At 31.2% G+C, this 13416-nt stretch overlaps 1 protein-coding gene across 1 annotated transcript in view; it reads right to left on the bottom strand.

Moving 5' to 3' along the window:
• LOC117179960 (prolyl 4-hydroxylase subunit alpha-2-like) overlaps window positions 1-13416 on the bottom strand; it is a 57875-nt gene that overhangs the window by 9006 nt on the left and 35453 nt on the right. The window contains exons 4-5 of the mRNA XM_033372220.1: window positions 6958-7179; window positions 2450-2674 (exon numbers count right to left, since the gene is read on the bottom strand). Of these exons, the coding sequence (XP_033228111.1) occupies window positions 2450-2674; window positions 6958-7179 (447 nt within the window). The remainder of the gene's footprint in view (window positions 1-2449; window positions 2675-6957; window positions 7180-13416) is intronic.

Raw genomic sequence — 13416 nt, 5'->3', positions numbered from 1 at the left:
TGATTATATTTTATTTTAGAATCCCGCTTTCAAACGAAAGAAATCCTTCGAGATTTAACCATGAATCTTGAGACAATTTTACTTCTATAAATAAAAAAATAAAAAAATAATGAATCCGATCAATTGTTTTAAAATCTTCAAAGCTTAAAATTAACCTTTTAAAGTAAAATCTAAATAATTTTGATTTTTTAAAAATCTTATGGTCCGTGGGGCAGCAAAATAACAAAATATAAAATTTTAAATAGTTACTATCAAATTATAAAAATGTAGAAAGTTTCACCTTCAAAAAGCTTTATGATTTTACATTACGTCAGCAAAACCTCTCAAATTTTTTATATCTTTAGTTAATTACTCTTTAGAAGACATAATATAATCATTTTTAATGAAAATGAATATTTATTGATAATTCTTTTTTGTATATTTGGTTAGAATAATTATAATCAATAATTTAATTTCTAAATGCCCTAGTAGGCGAGAATACATAAATGTAATATGGATAAAATAGCAAATTTGCAAATTATTTTAAAAACCTAGTTCCCATGATGCGATTTATTTCTTTACAATAGGACTATTAAGTTCATGTTTAATTGAAAACCAAGTAAAATGAAAATTCCCTTTTCGTCTCAAATCTTATGCTAAATATTATGAAAATAGTGATGCCAAAAAGAAAATTTATAAAAAACGCAATAAAATAAATTAAATTTGTTTGCAATATATAATCTTATTTAATTTTTTCAAACTTAAAATTTTTTAAATATATTAAGATATCATTTTTTCATAATCTGAAGTACAAAAACGTTGTTTCGGATTATATTAAATAATACTAATTATTCACAGTTAATATTAACAATAAAATAATATTTTTAAACAGAGAAAAACTTTAAAAACATCGATAAAAAACTCAACAATGATTTAAGACTATCAGTAAACTGCTTTTACTGTGTTATTAAATGCAATTATAATATTTTACCAAAAATTTTAAATTTTGCCATGCATAACAAACGATCATAGGCCAACTGCATAGCTGGAGCCGCCACGCGGCTACCGTCAGCGCATAGTACATTTTCAACTCAGAGTTCCCGTTTCACAAGAGCAGGCTCTACCAACTCCTATGGGCGATCGTGCAGAAGCATAGAAACTAAAAAAAGCTGTGTCATCCTGGTTGCATTAGTTTCCCTTCCTCTGTCGTAAATTTTATCGCTGTCGCACTTCCACAATAACCAACCTTACTTACACAGCAAATGACAGCTTGATAAAACAAAATTATGGTTGACGTAACAAAAAAATACGACCAAAATATAATTTTTATTCAGGGTGTTCTAATTTGTAATTCTAATTACATAATATTAATTCATTAAATTATTATTGATTACTTCTTAGTAAGTTTCCCTAGTCTGCCGTTTTGCCCCAGCGCCATCTAGCGAGATGGGACCGAACCTAGTTTTAGTTTAGGATATACCGATAAGAGCGGAACCGGTCTTAGCTGTCGAAAAAATTTTTTCCATTAGGACCGGCTCGGAAACCATTGAGCTACCTGTGAAAAATGTGTCCACTTGTAAGTTGCGTGCAGTTAATCGCTTTTTAACTGCAAAACGGCTTAATGGCAACGAAATTCACACTGAAAAATATCGATTTCAGGAGGCATGGAGTCCACAATTCTGTCAATTGTAAAGCGCCTATCCGCCAAAATGATTTTTTTGACTGCTGCGACTGCGTCATCTGTAATCGCGATTTTTGGCCTGCCTGCACGCTGCTCATCATGAACTTCTCCGCGTCCTTCGAGAAAATATGTACGCCACCGACGCACCATTTGCACACTCATGCATTTGTCACCATAAATATGCACTAATTCAGTGTGAATTTCATTGCCATTAAGCCCTTTTGCAGTTAAAAAACGAATAACTGCACGCAACTCACAAGTGGACACGTTTTTCACAGGTAGCTCCATGGTTTCCGAGCCGGTACTGATGAAATAATATTTTTCAGCAGTTAAGACCGGTTCCGCTCTTATCAGTATATCCTGAACTAAACCTATGTTCGATCCCAGCTCGCTAGAAGGCGCTGGGGCAAAACGGCAAACTAGGGAAACTTACTTTTTGAACAACCCTCGTACTTTAAAATCATTTCATCTATTACTTTGTAAAAGATTAAAATTTTGAATAACATAAACATTTTAAACATTTGAATAATTATTTTAACAAAAATCAAATATATATAGCATGTCATCAACACTTGTCTCATAAATACGGCCGGTTACCTAAGTCGGGATCGTTTCGTATTCGAAGCCACCCCAAACCTTTCCCAAAGGTTGGAATACATAGAAACAATCGTCCCTTTCGATAGTAAAATCTCGATATCTTGAAAGCGCTAAGAGAGCGGCACGTTTTACCGGCAGAAGGGGATCGACATTTTATACAGTTTTACCTGAGTTTTTTCACATTCTACTCACTTTCACAAAATCAAAGTGGCCTATATAATAGCCTCCGAAGTCGTAGTAAACAATTTGCAGGTTCTCGCTTGTGTCAGCCGTCAAACCTGTCATATCCTCCACTCGGCGTCTCAGAAGCTTTACGTGTTTATTTGCTTGATCCGAAATCCAAGCATTACTGGCTACTCTTTTCATGGCAACTTCCTCCGTATTACTTTTAACATTTCGCACTTTTGCACTTTGCAACTGCAGAGAGAAGAACATTCTTATAAGTATTTTCAAAATCAAAACGTTTGAAGTTGCTATGATAGTTAAATTTTGACAACTTCTAATCATTAGGAATCACTGCGTTAGATATATCACCGAAAAAACTGATGTTTCAATTGGAACCCATTTTTGGTTCCAAAGGAGCTGCAACAAAAATGAACCCCACTTGCTGAAAAGGAATCCAAAACGATAAATGAGCTCTAAATGATACCACACTTGTGGTTCGAAAGGATATCAAATGTAATCGAGCCTATTCCTAAAGAACCTATTATTCGCTTTGCCCACTTGGACATTATTTTTAATGAATATCACAATATTTACCTTAAAGCACTCATGTCATCGAACTCTGATGGACATAGCTTAATGAACATAATTAACTTATAATATTTATTACTGCAAATGAAATAGATATAATGAATTGATAAATATCATTTGCAGGTTATGTAGAAAATTTGTAAATATAAAGGCTTATTCATATCAGTGCTACCCATCTTGGGAACTTTTTGAACTGCGCTTGCGTCCCGCCGGTAACATGATTGGTGACTGTTGGCGGGCTGAATTTGAATAGTGTCGATATTTACATGTGATATTTATATTAAATAATGATCAGGAAATGCATTGACAGTAATTTCGAAATCATATAATAAGGTTTTTAAGTGACAGATACAAATTTAATTCGATTTTAATTAAAAAGACGTTGTGAATTCCGAGTTCAGAGAAACAAAGCATTTTTTTAGCTCAATGACTTATCTTGTCTCTGTCGAGTTTATAATTTTTATTTTTTTTTATTCGCAACTATTTGACCTAAAATAAAATCAATAAAGTTACTAAAAATAAATTGAAATTTTTTTTTTGAAGTTAAAATTAAAAACGTTTTTTGCAATAAAATCACAATATTTTTTCATGTGTCATTTAAAAATTCTATTTTAGGATTAATAAATTACTTTTGAAGCATTTCCTAATCATTATTTATTATAAATATAACATTTGAATATTTATATAGTTTTAAGTGCGCGCGCTAAAAGCAACAAAAGATGTTGCTGGCGCGACGCATGCGCAGTTCCCAAATTTCCCAAAATTAGGAGCATTGATTCAAATGCCAAAAAATATTCGTCTTAAGTCATTAGTCAATAAACTTATTATGTATGCTTACATTTATAAATAAGTCATTATCAATAATATTCAATTATTAAAAAGGGAATCTTGAATTAACCCTTTTGAATTTATTTATTTTTTCATTTCAAGAAAATACCCGGAATGCATTTTCAACTTTATAAAGTTAGTATAACGAACTCTATGCATTTTGATACTGCATATGCAGTATCATTTTTTATCACTTTTAAGAGTTGGTTAAAAATGGGTTAGCTGAGTAACGCATTTTCATTTATAATCAAAAAAATCGCATTACATTTCCAATTATTAATTGACCAATGATTTTAAATCATGGCAATTTAAACGCGGTGTAGACTTGAACAAATTTTGTACTAAAAATTATTAAATAAGTGAACCTTAACAAGTAAAAAATAAAATGAATAAATATTAATATCGTTAGTGTTTGCTTTACTGACATATTCTGTACATCGCTAACTTACCAACCCGACTTTGCAAGCGGTTGGTTTGTGAATGGGCCTTGGATGGGTCTCTACAGGTATCTATTGGAGCTCAAGTTCCAAATGACACCAACTTTCATTTGAGCCGAAACATGAGTGAACCCCTAGTTTTTTCTGTGATTTCACAGGGATACTTTTTTTAAAATCAGAATTAATAGTCCAGGAGAATTATACTTTGGAAAAAAGAAAATTGTTAACAGCACTTGAACAATTGGAAATTGTGAAGGCGTTCATAAAGAAACTTAAAAAGAAAAACGCTTGATCAGGGGTGTGGCAGGGCTGATTTAGGGTAAGGAGTTGAAACGGGTGAAAATTATATTATTGTGATTTTCGGCAAAAGTTGACGTCAGAGAGAAAAGTGTTTCGTAGAAAACATATAGATTATAAAAAAATCTATAACTTCTATATCAATAGCTTTTTCACATAACATCAAAATACCCGAGAAAAATGCGTAAAAGGATACCTTTTTGTCCTTAAAATTCTAATTTTTTTTCGATGGAAAAATCAATTGGTTTCCGAGATGATCATTTGTTCCGATCCGAAACACTTTTTTTCAAATGAAATTTGTCCTGCAGAAAATCATCGTACAGTTCTTTCAGGGCTTAATTTTTTTATTTTAACATATACTTTCTGATAAAATGAATAAAAAATATAGGCCCTATTGGAGAACATGCTCAAAAATGGAAAAACCTCGAAAATGACTTTTGTAACAATTTTTCACTAAATGTTGATAATTTTTTTTTAAATTGTAAAATATCTTCAAAAATTAATTACTCCATTCAATTTGAAAGAAAAAATACAAAAAAACTATATCTTATTATTTGGTCAGAAGCTTCATTTTTGAACACTAGCGCTATCAACATTCACATCGAATAACGAAGCTTCAGATAAATAAGGGAAAATTTGAATTTAAAAATTGCTTTTGCCTTAAAATCAATGGAATTGTTAATTCATGTTAAATTTATAGATGTATAAGCTATTTTTAATAAAACTATTTAGAATTTAAGATTTTTTTTTTTAAATATTTCATTTCTCAAGATTTTTACACTATGAATGTTTACAACATAATGCACCTATAGAATTAAATAAATAAATAATACTCCGATAGTATGGGTATTTTTGGCAACATTTCAAATTGATATTCAGGGTATGAATTTTCAGTATACTGTCTTTCATCCTGATCTTCAAATTCATCGACATCGTTCGAAATTCTTTCAAAGTTCGAACAATCATTTGAAACAGTCCATTTTGTACATGCATATAAATATATAAATTTTACAAGAATTTAAAAACGAATTTCTTTTAAGGAAAAACAAATTTAAAAATTCGTACTTCTCCTTATTCATCTAAAGCTTTATTATTCGACTTGAATGTTGATAGCGTTGGTGCTCAAAATGAGGTTTCTGGTCACATAATAAAATATAGTTTTTTTTATGTATTTTTTTTGTTCAATTGAATAAATTAATCACTTTTTTAAGATACTTTACAATTTAAACAAATTATCAACATTTAGTGAAAAATCGATTGTTGCAAAAGTCACTTTTCGTGTTTTTTCCATTTTTGAGCATGTTCTTTAATAGAGACTATATTTTGTTCTATTTTATCAGAAAGTATATGTGAAAACAAAAAAATTAAGCCCTGAAAGAACTCTGTAGGATGATTTTCTGATGGACAAATTTTATATGAAAAATAGTGTTTTGGACCGGAATAAAATTATTTTTGCGAAAATGAGCAATAAAAAACGAAAAAAAAGAAAGCACGGTTTTCCGTCTTTTTCTCGGACATTTTGAGGTTAGGTGAAAAAGTCACTGATACAAAAGTTGTAGGTTTTTCTATAATCTAAATTTTTTCTATGAAACACTTTTCTCTCTGACTTCAACTTTTGCCGAAAATCACAATATAACCATTTTCACCCCTTTTAACCCCCCTTTGTCAACCCCGCCACACCCATGCTCACGCATTTTTTTACGTTGATTATGAGCCACGTTACCATCTCCAATCGTCCAAGTGCTGTTAACAATTTTCTTTCTTTTTTTGCCTGAAGGCCATGTGACGAGAGGGTCACGTGACCAAACCTGGTCTTGGATTTTTCTTTCCCAACTTACGTCTAAACGAAATGAGGTATTGCTCTGAAAGTTTGGGAAATGAAAGAGGAGGTAATAAAGTCCATGTCTCTGCTTTGTTCCAGTGGAAATTTCGACAAAAATTTTTTTTTGAAGAAAAACATATTTTGTCTGATATGTGTATCAGTCTGGTATCAGCTGTGTCAAAGCAGCACTAGCGCAGCGAGTAGACAACTTTGAACTTCTAGGTGTCTGTGGGTAAAACAGATTGCATGATTACCGTCAGAGAAAGTTAAAAGCGTTCAAAGTCAAACTTCTGCTGTAAAACCTAAATGTGTCCGTCGATAATCATTATTTGCATAAATAAACTTTTTTCTTCCTACAACTCCTTGCAAGGCCACAAACTATCCTTAAATATTTATTAGCATTTCCCGAAAAAAATTTTCGCGTTATTTAAACTTTTATTTTTCAATATGGGTGAAAAATATTGATCTTAGGCCTGACTTGATCAGCTGTTACACTCATCACATGGCCTTAATATAAGTTAATTCGCCTGGACTATAAGCAAAAATGTAAAAGCTGGTCGAACCATGGGTTTTGATGATCTTTTGAGAAACTCTATTTCTTCTTCATAAATCACGTCGTGGTACACAACAATTCTAGGATCCAGGTAGGCTTCTTCCTCTTTAAATGGTGCTATTTTCAAAAAAGGTATTCCGCGACTGACGTATCGGCATTTTAATTTCTTCTGGACATCCGCAGGTAGTACAATTTCTCCACTGCAGAGCTTTCCGTACTTTGGGCCGGCATACTAAAATTTGAGTAAATAACAAAGATAAGCTTTCTAAATCTGCAAAAAATCTGAGAGAAGTACAGCGCAGAAAAAAACTAAAGATACATTTTTTGCATGTAATCTTTTCCGTGTTAAAAATTTGCATGCTAGATGGCGATAGTTTATTCTACACTTAGAAAAATGTTTAATTGAATCAAACAGCAAAATTAAGTTAGATTCATATCATTGAATCAAATACATTTTTTTTTTTTTGAAAAAAGTTTAATTTAAATTTAAGAAATGGAAAACATTTGCCTTACCGACTGAAGAAAATAATTTGTTTAGTACAATTTGTTTGGTTTAAACAAAAAATTGGCTCTAATTAAAAAATGCATTTATTTGAAATCTGTCTATTTGAATTCATAAAAATATTTATTTGATTTAAACAAAAAGCACAATAGAAAGCAGTGCTACAAATTATCGCTAGGTTTGCTACAGCGCAGCCGGCGTTTCCTTCGTTACCTAAAGTCTAAATTAAATGATACTGTGATTGATTTTATGGATTTGATGGTATTGGTTTTTTTCGGCTTTGTGTTCTTCTAATGTTCTGATTTATTGTAAAATATAAAATCAATTGAATAATTGACGCTATATCTCTAATTGTGTAACTAATTGAATTTGGGAGCTCTTACCTTGAGTATAATTGAAAATTTCGGAGGTAAGTCTTTTTAACTTCTAACCTTCTTTCTTTATAAATATAATTTATGGAATTTATCATGTGTTTTTATCTATTATAATTATCTCTATATACCTAAAAGTAGGAACCCAATGGGCACAACATTTAGCGACGTCTTTACGACATTGTTACGACATATTTACGACAACTTTACGATGTCTCATGCCCATTTCGTTAATGTGTCTTTACGATAAAGTAAAAACGTCGTATGATCTGATGATGTATTTACGATTTTGAAAATACACCGAAACTACACGGACATAGGATGTCGTAAAAATGTCGTAAAGATGTCGTAACGTTGTCGTATAGACATCGCCAAATTTTGTGCCCACTGGGAATACTTATTTTTATGGAATTAAAATGCCTAAACCTAATTTATTTCAGAATTATTGTAACTTATGATAAGTGTTCCTGCTTGATTAACAATAAACATTTTATAGAGCTTATACATTATTTTGATAAATAATTATCAATTCTGAGGAGAAGTGTCAAAAAAAGATTCACTTCACTTAAACAAAGTATATAATTATTCTGAAAAATATATAGTCAATGTAAAAAAGACCTTAAATTTAAACAAATTTATTTAAATCAAGCAAAGATATTTTTGACCCCATATCAAAGAAATATTTTCTATGGATTCAAACAAATTTTTCCCAGTATGTGATAGAATAAAAGCCATCCTTTGCCACGTCCTTAACAGAAATGAAAAGAATACAAAGTATGATCGAATTTAAGGTATAAATCAGAAAACCAAAGATTAAAAACAACTTTTCGCTAACTTATTAATTATTATCAAAATAATAAGACTTATTGCGGACAAATTCAAAACTATTTTTCATGAATGAAAATAAAGAACTTGACACAATAGCAACCATCGTTTGTTTTCGAAGAAAAAGAAAGATTGGAATCAAATTAATTTTACGTTTAATTCATTGACATGATTTCTATGGTATGCGATAAGTATTTTGCATCTTAAATTTATTTCGGAATAAAATTAAAATAGTTTAAAATCAAGAAATTATCACAATCTTGTGTAAAGTTCATTCGACAAGGTTAATTTCTGTTGCTGCGAATCTTTTAACTAAAATCGACGTAGACTTTATTCTCTCTTTTTTTTCTGTGATAATAAACTAAATTCTATACGAATTTACGAAATTTAGGGAATTTTCAGAATTCACGGAATTCAAGCAATTTACAGAATCTATGGGATTCATGGAATTCATGGGAATCCGAAATTAATGAAATCAAATGAATTTAATGAACTTACTAAGTTCCAAGAATTTACTGAGTTCACCGAATATGCTTAATTTATGGAACTCACGGAATTCAAGAAATTCGCGGAATTAAAGGAATTCGTAGAAGTCATGGAAATGAAGGAATTTATGAATTTTATGGATTGCACGGAATTCGAAAAATTAGCGGAATTCCCAAAATTAACGGAATTTAAGCAATTTACGGAATCTATGGGATTTACGGAGTTCATGGGATTCGCAATATTCATGCAATCGAAGGAATTCAATAAATTCAGGTAATTCAAAGAATTTAAGAAATACACGAAATACGCTCAATTTCTAGAATTCATAAAACTAAAGTGTACGAACGCCTGGAATTTACAGTATTTATGCAATTTGAGGAATTTACGGAATTTAAGAAATTAAAGGAATTTGTAGAATTCATGCCAATGACGGAATTTGCAAAATTTAGGGAATTTTAGGAACTCACAGAATTCAAAGAATTGGCGGAAATAGTTGAATGTACGGAGTTCAGGGAATTTACGGAATTCAATGAATTTACCGATTCCAAGGGATTCATATAATTGATGGAATTCGCGGAATTTCTTGAATTCATGTAATGAAATGAATTCAAGGAATTTATGGAATTTGTGAAATTCGAGGAATTCGTGGGAGTTCATGAATTCCAAACATTCCGTGAATCCCGTAATTTCGTTCAATTTTACTAATTCATTGAATTCAGTGAATTTCTTGAATTTCGTGTATTCCGTGATTTCCACGATCTTCTTCAATTTCACGAAATTAGTTAAATTCCGTGAATTGCATGAATTCCGTGAATTACACAAATTTCTTGATTTCCACGAATTTCGTGATTTCCTGATTTTCTTAAATTCCTTAAGTTTCATGAATTTATAGAATTCTTTGGATTTCGTAAATTCCGTGAATTTCTTGAACTCTGTGAATTCCGTAAATTCTTTGAAATCCGCGAACTCCATAAATTCCTTAAATTCTATAAATTCTTTGAATTTCGTAAATTTCTTGTATTCCGGGCATTCCGTGAATTCCGCTAATTCCATAAAATCTGTGAATTCAGCTGATTCTATCAAATCTATGAATTCCATCCATTTTTAGAATTTCACGAATTCCTTAAATTCCATGAATTCTCTCAGTTTAAATTATACCGGAGCTAAAAAAATGTATCTTTAAAAGGTTGATTGTTTTCGAAATTCTGTTTAAAATAAGCCCAGGGTGAAGCCAATTTGTCTCCTTTTTAAGTAGATATTGCAAAAATAGGGTAAATTAAAAACTTTTCTTTAATTTTCAAAACTTCTGAAATAGTCAAAAATTTTCAATATTCTTGGGCTCATTTTAAAGCTTTTTTTACCGTATTACAACAGCTTACGATTCTAAATCGTAAAAAATTTCTTTTCGAATTGCAAGAACTTGAAGTTGTAATAAAAAAGTTGGAATAATTGCAATATTATTTTTAGTAACAAAAATATTTTTGTAAAACATATCAAACATATAATCACGAAGTTTCTATGTAATTTTCCCAAAATATATATTTATTTAACTTTTGTTCTCATTTGCCTATATATAAGATGTTTTCAAATTTATCTAACTGTTTTATTACGACTTCAAGTTCTTGCAATTCGAAAAGAAATTTTTTACGATTTATACTCGTATGCTTTTGTGATACGGTGAAAAAAAGCTTCAAAATGAGCCCAAGAACATTGAAAAATGTTGACTATTTCAGAAGTTATTGAAAATTTAAGAAAAAATTAAAATTTACACTAGTTTTGAAATATCTACTTAATAACTAGACAAATTGGCTTCACCCTGGCATTATTTTAAACAAAATTTCGAAAACAATGAACCTTTTAGAGAGACATTTTTTTAGCTCGTGTATGATTAAAATTTAGAGAATTTATTCAGTCATAAAAAAGAGGTTCCCAAAACTTTTGCTTGCCACTGTACATTACTAAAAGTTTTGGCTTCGTCAGAAAATTTATTTTATATTTTTTTTCCAGAAATAAGTTTTCTGAGAAACAAGTTACATTTTTTTTACATTTTTTACTTTACAGGTATCGAGTTACTGGCTATTGAACACGTATTATAAAATTCTATCACACGTGTGAGGTACTATTACCAATGCCAGCATTTTAAAAGTGCGTTTCAGAAATAAACTTCCAATACATACATAGTGGAAGTTTCTCAAAGAAACTTTTAACTGTGTATCTATACAAAAAAAAAAAAGAAAAATTGGATTTTTTTCAGAAATTCAGCTTAAAAATTTGTTTTTGAAACATCCCAGAAGCTTCCAAACATTTTTTAAAACAGTATTTCTTTAAAACTTCGTCTTATTATCAGTTATTAAAATAATAGACAGTAGAATATTCATCAAAATGACTAAAAATAGCTAAAATTCTTCATTTAAGTTGACATAGAATTGCCCTTGTACTTTTTCTTAGAAAAGTTGGAGAAAAATCTACTTTCCCTGAACCAATTTCGTAATGAGCTTACAAAAACAGAAAAATATTTTACTGCCCCAAAATCCACCTCTAAAACGAAATATTAATATTCAAGAAACCCTCAAATGTACCCCTGGTATCTTTAAAAAAGCAATACGAAAACGTCTCCGTGTTAAAAAAAACCATACCAGTTTTGGATTAGACGCAGTCACAATAGTCATAATGATAAAATTCTATGTTATTATTTCAACAAAATAAGAATATATTAAACAGCCTTCAAAATCCACCCCTTGCACTTTTAACAACTTAATTCTAAACTCTCAAAATCTAACCCTAATACTCTTACCGAAACAAATCCATGTGACACAACCCTCAAATTGGAAATCCAGCATTTTTACAACTATGTAAATTCTTAAATTAATATAAACAAAGTGACTTGTTATTGTTATAAGGCCCGTCGAACTTTACAATTCTACACCCCTAGCGTTAATCTCAGCTCAAACTTTCTGTACCGAAACCTCGGTTGGTCCTGCACATGTCATGGTAGCCAAACTGTATGGGTAATCTTGACCTTTGTCAAAGGAAACTGTACATGAATCATTCATTGAGCAGAAACCTTTTCTTCACTAACTTTTTCAACCTCAAAGCCAGAGGACTCGATTTTTCTCGCCGATAGTTGTTATAAATTTAGCTTGTACATCGCATAGTTCAGTCAGTTTATGATTTCTATTTTAACAAATTATATACATGGAGATCTTCGACGTCGAATGGTTGGATGGACGTCCTTTTGAAGTTCTGAAACGTTCGAGGCTGATCTCTAATCAAATATTTATTATTAACAAAAAATGTAAAATCGCAACATTTTCTCAACACGTTTTGTTAGGATGTTGCCTTCAATTAAGAGATAGCGAAGAAGTGTATCGGAATTTGTTTTTAGAGCATGAGCTATTCCATGTGAAATCATCTGAAGAATGTCAGCTATTATAAACAATTTTGATGAAACTTCAAGTATTTGTTCTATAAGGTACTAAAAGAAAAACCCGTATGTAATTATTCATCAAATCAAAAAACTTATTTGAGAAAATACTTTTTAAACAAAAAATGTTCAAAAACTGTTTGGAATAGTTTTTCACTAACCGAATGCGCCTCTTCAGCGATCTTCAGCGAGGGAGAAAAGTATACAAGATCCCGAATACATTGGAGTTGATAGAAGGTACTAATTAATAATATCATTCGCTTCAAGCAGCTTTGCAATAATCTCAAACCGCTTGAAGAGAAATGTCCATCAATCACTTACGTAAGAGGTGAAAAAGTAGTGTGGGGTATAAATAACGTTTCCGCTGCAGGAAAAGATTGTAGAAAGTATTTTGGGTGCAGATAGTTTACTTCTGCATGCCAAATTCAGGCCCGCATAATCACCTCATATTAATAGTCGAAAGAGCCGATCGCGCAGTGGCTGGTGTTAGGACACACTATACTCCTACCGAAAAAAGGCGACTTGTCGTACACAATAGGTTTGCCAATGGCCTGGATTGACTACCCGAAAGCTTTCAATTGAACTTCTCAGAGACTTATCATCTCTCGGTTGGAAAAGCTTGAAGGTTCATTCACACATAGTGAGATGCATAGGGAGATTGATGCTCCTTTGGAAAACTAGCTTTACTATCGCATCTGCAAATTATCATGTGACAGCGAACAACGTAACCTTCCAGATGCGCGTCTTTCAGAGCGATACTACCAGGTGTATACATATGAAACCGGTATTGCCATCTAGCGGCCAGTAGGCACACTTGTAGGCACTGTCGTAACTTACCATTTGTGCTAATTGGCGTATTGT

Source organism: Belonocnema kinseyi, chromosome 1 (assembly GCF_010883055.1).
Source record: "Belonocnema kinseyi isolate 2016_QV_RU_SX_M_011 chromosome 1, B_treatae_v1, whole genome shotgun sequence".
NCBI classification, from domain to species: Eukaryota; Metazoa; Arthropoda; class Insecta; order Hymenoptera; family Cynipidae; genus Belonocnema; species Belonocnema kinseyi.
Note: the sequence above shows the minus strand (reverse complement) of the source record. Positions and strands in the feature narration are given on the sequence as shown.